General features: G+C 35.1%; 2 protein-coding genes across 2 annotated transcripts; one reads left to right on the top strand and one right to left on the bottom strand.

The window, feature by feature from the left end:
- Positions 1-672: 672 nt before the first annotated feature.
- On the bottom strand, positions 673-2,154 carry LOC135071215 (V-type proton ATPase 21 kDa proteolipid subunit c''). Its single transcript, XM_063964989.1, has 2 exons — positions 1,390-2,154; positions 673-846 (listed from the first exon to the last, which is right to left on the bottom strand). Exon 1 carries the CDS (start codon positions 2,035-2,037, stop codon positions 1,420-1,422), a length of 618 nt encoding a protein of 205 aa, XP_063821059.1. The 5' UTR covers positions 2,038-2,154; the 3' UTR covers positions 673-846; positions 1,390-1,419.
- Positions 2,155-2,560: 406 nt separating this feature from the next.
- LOC135071216 (protein dispatched) lies at positions 2,561-6,504 on the top strand. Its single transcript, XM_063964990.1, has one exon. The coding sequence runs from the start codon at positions 2,823-2,825 to the stop codon at positions 6,186-6,188; it is 3,366 nt and encodes a 1,121-aa protein (XP_063821060.1). The 5' UTR covers positions 2,561-2,822; the 3' UTR covers positions 6,189-6,504.
- The last annotated feature ends 1,250 nt before the right edge of the window (positions 6,505-7,754 follow it).

Raw genomic sequence — 7,754 nt, forward strand, 5'->3', positions numbered from 1 at the left:
TAGAATATTTTCCAAGAAGAGACAGACATGAAAAAGAGTGAAATACATATTGAAATGAAATGCTAAGTTACAGTCATCAATTCGAAAAATATTTTATTTTGCATTTGTAACTAATTACTATGACAATTGTGTAAATTCAACTATAAAATACTAAATTGTCTCTTGGTGAAAAATAATCAAAATTTATGTACACTATACGTTAAGCACAGGCTATTGCTTTTAAAAAACCAATGAAAGCTTTCACAAAACTGAATCAGGTCTCTTGGAATGTTTAAGCCTTTAAACAAATGATTAGATACTCCATTGTATCAACTATGCAACCATTAAAGCTATGACAACATCAAAGATAATAAATATAAGATTCCTCCATAGCAAGATTTTCATTGGATACATAGCGTACCTAATCAATATAAATATGTAGTAGGGCACTGAGTTAGATGATAACAGACACAAAATGTGCCATTTAAATGTTGACAAAACACTCCAATATGATACAAACAGTTACAAATGTCTGTACCTTAGCACAAAATGCAATAACTGAAAAATAGATAAGTCTATAAGTCAATTTACAATAAGTTAATATGTTAAAAGTTATACTTTTTATAAAATATGATAGTGCTAAGATCAGATTTTGTTTACAAGACTCCATTAACAGTATTAAAATTAAATGTACATAGCACACATCAGGATAACAGTGTGTTGGAAATCCAAACTACACATATTTAACATTGTATTATTATGAATTTTAAGCTTGATTTGCTTCTGTGATTTTTTCTTGTTTTCATAGCACTGAATATTTTCTGTAGATTAGATTGGGGTCAAGGCTGGATCCAGTGCTGATGTCCACTGAAAAAAAAGACAATTTATTTTTTAATTTTTAGTTAATTTCTATACCACATATAATAATGATTTGTAAATAAAAGTTTCCGCGAGAGCCATAAAGAAGAAAAAAAAGTTTCAAACATAATTCAAGGCTTTGCAATCCCAAATTTTTTACTTTTAGCCTTTGGTTAGCATAATCCTTGTCACATGGTCCTTAAAATGACTAAATACGTACTCTGATTGAATCAATAAAATATTATTTACATGTCTAAAATAGATATTTTACTTTTGCAGTTTTAACACAAATAATAAGCTTATTGATACAATAAAAAATATATCTAGTAGATATAAAAAATACCACACCTATGGGAGAAACAAGTAGCTAATGTCAATTCTGTGTTATACAGACCAAAGAAAGGCCTACTCCAGAAGAAAATTAAACCCTGCCACATGACAGGTCAGGTCATTCAATGCAAAATTATTATACTGATCAGTAACTGACAAGGTAAAATTCATATGTTTGCATGACTTTTTCAACAAGATAAAAAATAGTCTATAAGTACTTACACTTAAATTCAAGTTCCATTTCTTCTCACATTACTGGTTACCCATCTTGACCTTTGACGTCATGTATATACCGACAATGAGTCCAAAGAGACCAATGGCAGACCCGAAGATCTCAACAATTAGGATCTTTACGAACAGGGCTGCATTAGCTGCGTCGGCCAAGGCTGCTCCAGAGCCCACGATCCCGACGGCGATACCACAGAACAAGTTAACCAGCCCCACGGCAAGCCCAGCTCCGAACATCACATAGCCAGCCATCCAGTTCTGTTGCTTGATAGTAATGTCAACAAGGGGCTCTGTGTATCGCTCCAGCATACCCGACAGCACGATGGCGGTGATCAGACCGTAGATGGCGACAGCCTCGCAGAAGATGACAGAGATCAAATTCTTGGTCTTGATTCTGGGCGCTTTGACACCTCCGCCGACTATGCTCACTCCGGTCGTGTGGATGCCCATCGCGGCGCCCACCACGGAGAAGGCCACGGCGAACGCGATTCCCAACGTCCCCCACATGTAAGGGGACGTGTTCTCCAAGAACCATCCTACACTGATTTGCTCACCCTTTCCATTCAGGAGATAGTACAACGAGAACACTGTGATAGCGATTCCCAGAAGGAGCACAAACAGGTAAGTGAGGAAGTATCTCATCTTGAGATATTTGTTGAGCAAATTGGAGCTTTTTACCCGTAAATCCCGTTCGGGACGGTCTTTTTTCGCCCAATTTTTGCCTTGACAGAAAACTCAAAACGGAGAGGTCTTGTGATCACAAGATGTCAGAGACAATAATAATGTTGCCAGCTTGGAAATTGTTTGCGGTCACCAATGCGGTCACGTTCATTTTCACAGATAATTAAGAAGAAAGAAATATCAAAGAAATTAACAATATATTAACGAGGTTAGTTATTTATTATTATTATTTTACTTTATCATATTATTACATTAACTTAAAATGACTTAAAAACTAAAATTTAAAAATTACTAATGAAATTAATAACGAGGTTAATTTAAAACATATTATCATGACCCAGGCCCCGTTTTTTATTTCATTAAATATTGTAAAGAAATTATTTAGTAGGATATTGGAAAGGATAAAGTTAAGTTCTCGATGTTGTACCCCTAGTTTTACCCGTTTCTACCTATTTTTAATCTGTCATTAGTAATTTTTGACCCCAAAATTATATGACATGCGTCAATCAAAAAAAGACAGCGTCAAAATCTGAAAATGAAAAATTCATCAAATGTGTGTATTCTTCTCAATGAAGCAGTGGTTTTGTGTAATTTTTAGTTCCCCATCTTCCATTAAAAAATGTGATTCTTTATCAGTATTAAATAAACTTTCTTAAGCTCCTTTTAAATGAGTATGTGTTGTTACATTAATGCAAGAAGATGGATTAGAGGAATAATAACTATGAAGCTCATGAAATCTACACAAAATGATGTTGTCTGCCTACGCCAGATTTATTGTTCGCCACCCCTACCTGATTCTTGGAAGCATAAGTGTGATTTCCACAATACTTACAGTAATTCCTTTGGTATGTCACGAATTGCCATCATTTTCCGATCCTTTGGTTGGGTTTGAGACCCGCGGCACTGCACTGGCTCACCGTTTTATTGCTTGGGAAAATTTGATCGACGAAACGAGACCTTCTCGGAGACTGGCCGTTAACCCTAAGGAAATTGAAGACCAAATTCGTATGAATCATACTTACTACAATAGAACCAGACCAGATAAACCCAGGTCAGGTCGCGGCCGCTCAAAAAAGAAGAATCGCAACAAAAAGAAAAAACTCAAAAACAATAGTACAGGAATTGAAAAGAAGTTGTTCAATTTACCTGAATTAAACATATCTAATGGACATGTGCACTGGGGTTTTGGAATCAATGTTTCTATTGAAGATGAGAATGCTGCTTTTATAAAGGAACACAGACGGAAACAATGGCTATCAATCAAACAGATGCAGAGACGACCCGACAAGCCCATCCACCTCAACTACGCGTCAGGTACTTGTGGCCCGCCAGTTTCTGACTATGCCCATTTAGTTGTAACTAGTTCTGATAATACATCATTGTTAACATTTGAAAATGTATATAGTATGTGTAAATTCCAAACTGATCTTGTAGAAGTGGGAACATCTGAATATTATAAGTTGTGTCAGCGGAACACACATTCTGAAGATCTTTGCTGCCCTATTTGGAGTGTGCCAAACTACATAGCTTTAATCTCAGGCAAGAGTACATGTGAAAATTTAACCAGGGAGGATGTAGATTCAGCTGTTAGTATTTTACGGAAATGTGCTGGCTATTTTCACAATTTTACTTTAATGGCATCGTGTGACCTGGACCGTTGTAAGGTCCCAAAATATTGTTCACAGTATGATGCTGTGTACAATTTGTTGTTTTATATCATAGACTCAGAGGCTTTCTCCCCAACAGATTATTCCCAAACCTTTGTGAAAAATGCAATGATCTTTCTTCCTTTGCCATATAGTGTTACTTCATTACCTTATTATGTAAAGTTGGAACGTTCAAATTTGACATATGATGCTCTTACTGTACCTGCCATGGATTTCGGACTAAAAAATACTCTTTTTGATGCATTGTTGATTCAAGACACCTGGCTAATAGGTTTAGGAGGTATCTTTGTATTTATAGGTGTATGGTTTTACACTAAATCTGTAATTCTTACTGTGCTGTTATTTACGGCAATAGCATATTCACTTGGAATAGCATACTTCTTGTATGTTTATGTGTTCAATTTGGAGTTTTTTCCCTTTATGAATTTACTAGTGATAGTTGTTGTGATAGGAATTGGAGCTGACGATGCATTTCTCTATGTTAAAATTTGGATCACTGTTAGTAAACAGCTCATAAGAGATAATGTGGTGACTGAAGATAACTGTTTAACTGACATCAAGAATGTATCAAGTGCTGGAGAAACAATCCTCGTGCAAATCCTTGAGGAAACTTTGAAACATTCTATCGTGACTATGTTCATCACAACTTTGACGACTGCAGTTGCATTTTTCGCTTCTTATGTAAGCTACATTCCAGCTATTAACTGTTTTAGCGTTTTTGCAGGAACGGCGGTTATGGTAAACTTTTTACTAATGATTAGTTGGTTGCCTGTATCAGTGTATGTTATAGATGTTAAATTGTGTACTAGTAATGTCAAGGTATTAGATGTAATTCAGAAAGCTATTAATGAGATTTGGGAAGATATCATAGTTGTTTTAAGTAGATTCATTATTACATGTGTAATGAAACTACACATGCCGTTTGTTATGTCATTGGGTGCTATAGGGATTGGAAGTATTGTTGTAGTGTTCTACTCTCCAGGGCTGCAACTGCCAGAGTCCAGACAATTTCAACTATTTCAGTCTTCACATCCTGTAGAACAGTATGAAATGCAGTACAGAGATAAATTCCTATTTGAAAGATTTGGAAAAGACATTGGCACAGGTAGTAGAATGCCATTAAGATGGATATGGGGCGCTAAAGCTATTGACAATGGAAACCATATGGACCCATACTCCACAGGACATTTGGTTTTTGATGAGACATTTTCTGTGTCTGATCCAAGCTCCCAAGTATGGTTGTTAAAGTTCTGCATGAAATTAAAAGCACAATCATTCTATCAGCCAATGTTTGGACCTCTTTTGCCAAATTGTTTTATTGAAGGTTTCAAAAAATTAATGAGTATTCGGTGCATTGATAATATTGACAAATTAAATAGAACACCTTGCTGCGAGTCATCTCCATTCCCCTATAAAAAAGAAGTATTTGAATATTGCATTATAAAAGCCATGGAGTCTTTATATGGGACACGTGGGGAGTTGTTTATGCCTGGGGTGGCTGGTCCCAAATTTTTAAGAAGCGCAAGGCCACCTACTGTAGCCGCTATGGTAGTTGAATTTGAAAGTGTAGTCCCATATTCGATGTCGTATACTAGTATGAATAATTTCTTCTTGCATGTTGAAAACTGGACACAAGAAGAATTAAAATCTGCGCCACCAGGAATGTCAGGTGGTTGGTTCTTGTCTGATTTCCAGTTTTATGATCTCCAAAGAACTCTAGCCAGTGGCACTGTAATGGCATTAATTTTATCGGCTAGTTTAGGATTTGTCGTGTTGATACCGGCGACATTAAATTTCGTAGTTAGTATTTGTGCGTTAACAGCAATGATCTTTTCATCTACCGTCACCATAGCGATTTTGGTTTTATCTGGCTGGAAATTGAATGTTTTGGAAAGTGTAGCTATATCGACATCAGCTGGTTTAGCTGTTGACTTTAGTCTGCATTATGCACTGAGTTACACAAATGCCAGTGGTACTAAATCGTCTAGAGTCAAGTATGCGCTATCGGCCTCCGCCGGACCAACTGCTGCCGCTGCTTTGACTACCGGTTTAGCTGGGATTTTTCTTCTCCGTTCTAATCTTCTTCCGTATTTCCAAATCGGAACATTTCTTGCATTAATAATGTCAGTAAGTTGGTTTTATGCTACATTTTTCTTATGCTCTCTGCTTCAATTATTTGGGAAAAATTCTTCGAAGGAATCTCCCACAGAGGAACATATATCTGTATCGAGGGTTAGTTCTATTTGTTCTGGGGTACCCAATTTAGAAAGCCATGAACTGGAACACTTGGCAGACAGCAATCGTACAAATGTAACTCATTCGCATAGTCCTTCCAGTGTAAGCGCCACCACTGTGGTGCTCCATGAGGACTACGATACTTCTCACAATAAAGTTGATAAGAAAATTAGCATTACTAGTAATAATATAGCTTGTGACAAGGACTGAATGTTTAGATGTAATTGATATTATAAGAAAATAAACTTTTTGGAGTATTTATGACAATTTTACGAACAGTATTATTGTGACGCTCACAAAACTAGTTTACAAGCTTACTGTTTCTCTGCAAAACTAATTGATTTTTTTAAGTGAATGCCTATTTTGATTCATGTACCTACTTACGTAATTACTTAACTATTTTTTTTGTAAATATTATCGATTAATTAACTGATAAAATCAAGAGGAAAACGTTATTATTGTGACAATAACTATCGCATAAATTAATAATTCATATTCGACAATATGGTATGTAAACGAGCTTAGCTTGAACTAGGGGTTGCAAGTCCCGGTACTAAGGAGTGTTACTGAATTACCGGTACCAGGTCTAAGCCAGTACCGGGAAAACCGGGAAATTCGGGAATTTCGGTACTCACGTGAATGGTTATTAAAACAAATTACCTAGTTTGTACGTAATTTTTATAAAAATGTGAATAGGTTAACAAAAATATTGAACTTTTTCTGTTTAGTTCAATTGGTCTGTTACCTTAATAGTAAATCAGTCAAAACAGTTACACAACACGACAAAACTAGCCCATTAAAAATCATAACCCCCATATTCATAAAAAGCAACAATCGTTTAATCAACCTATTTTAGTTAAAATATGTTTTCCCACTTTCTATCAATGTCAAATACTGGCAGCGACAAGAGTTAGGGACAAAACATAAATTAACTAAATTAGGTTTATAAAAAAACACGCTAATAAAAGAAATAATAAGTAGTACCTAAGTACAATCAGATAAAACAATCAGTCTTAAAAGGATAGTCATGAATTAGGAACATTATTAATATTTTTTCATTTGTTGATAGTGTGTACGTAAAAAGAGGATGGCATCTAGTCAAAAAATTGTCATTCAAAAATAAATTATTGAAGTCCCGAAAGTACCGAAAGTCCCGGGAATTGCATCGTCAGTACCGGAACTAGATAAAGGATTAGATTACCGGGAATTCCCGGGAAAAATGAGTACCGGGATTTCCCGGGAGCAAACCCTAGCTTGAACATAAACAATAATTATGTTGATTTCTCTTTCTTACCTACCTTATTATGTTTGAATTTCATCTCGATGTTTATATTCACCTACTAAGTAAAACATGATCTTTCTGTAGTAAATCAATTCTTTTTGTATGAATTAGGTATTGATTTGCTAAGTATTATTTTCCAGTATTTATAATGCTATTGTATCTCACGATTTTGAGATCATCCACCCTTGAAAATTACTTGGTGTCAATTCAAAATCACAATGAAATTTTTATTCATCGAAAATTTAAATGTATTTTCGTAGAAAGTATTAATATTAAGTACTACATATTTGTTATAAGAGAGTTATTTTAAGGTACAATTATGTACTTAAATTAATTAGTGATCAATGGTTACTTATTATTTAATGTTAAAAGTTTTTATGAAGAAGGCGATTATTATTACATTTGTTGATGTATGCTGACATAAGATAAATATAGAAGCCTGTATGGGTCATTCCACAAAAATATGTCAACTCTTAGTCCGCGCCACATTTCAC

Source organism: Ostrinia nubilalis, chromosome 4 (genome assembly GCF_963855985.1).
Source record: "Ostrinia nubilalis chromosome 4, ilOstNubi1.1, whole genome shotgun sequence".
NCBI lineage: Eukaryota > Metazoa > Arthropoda > Insecta > Lepidoptera > Crambidae > Ostrinia > Ostrinia nubilalis.

Bases quoted from the DNA above. Each gene is read 5' to 3' on its own strand.
- LOC135071215 (XM_063964989.1), bottom strand. From the start codon at position 2,037: ATGAGATACTTCCTCACTTACCTGTTTGTGCTCCTTCTGGGAATCGCT.
- LOC135071216 (XM_063964990.1), top strand. From the start codon at position 2,823: ATGATGTTGTCTGCCTACGCCAGATTTATTGTTCGCCACCCCTACCTG.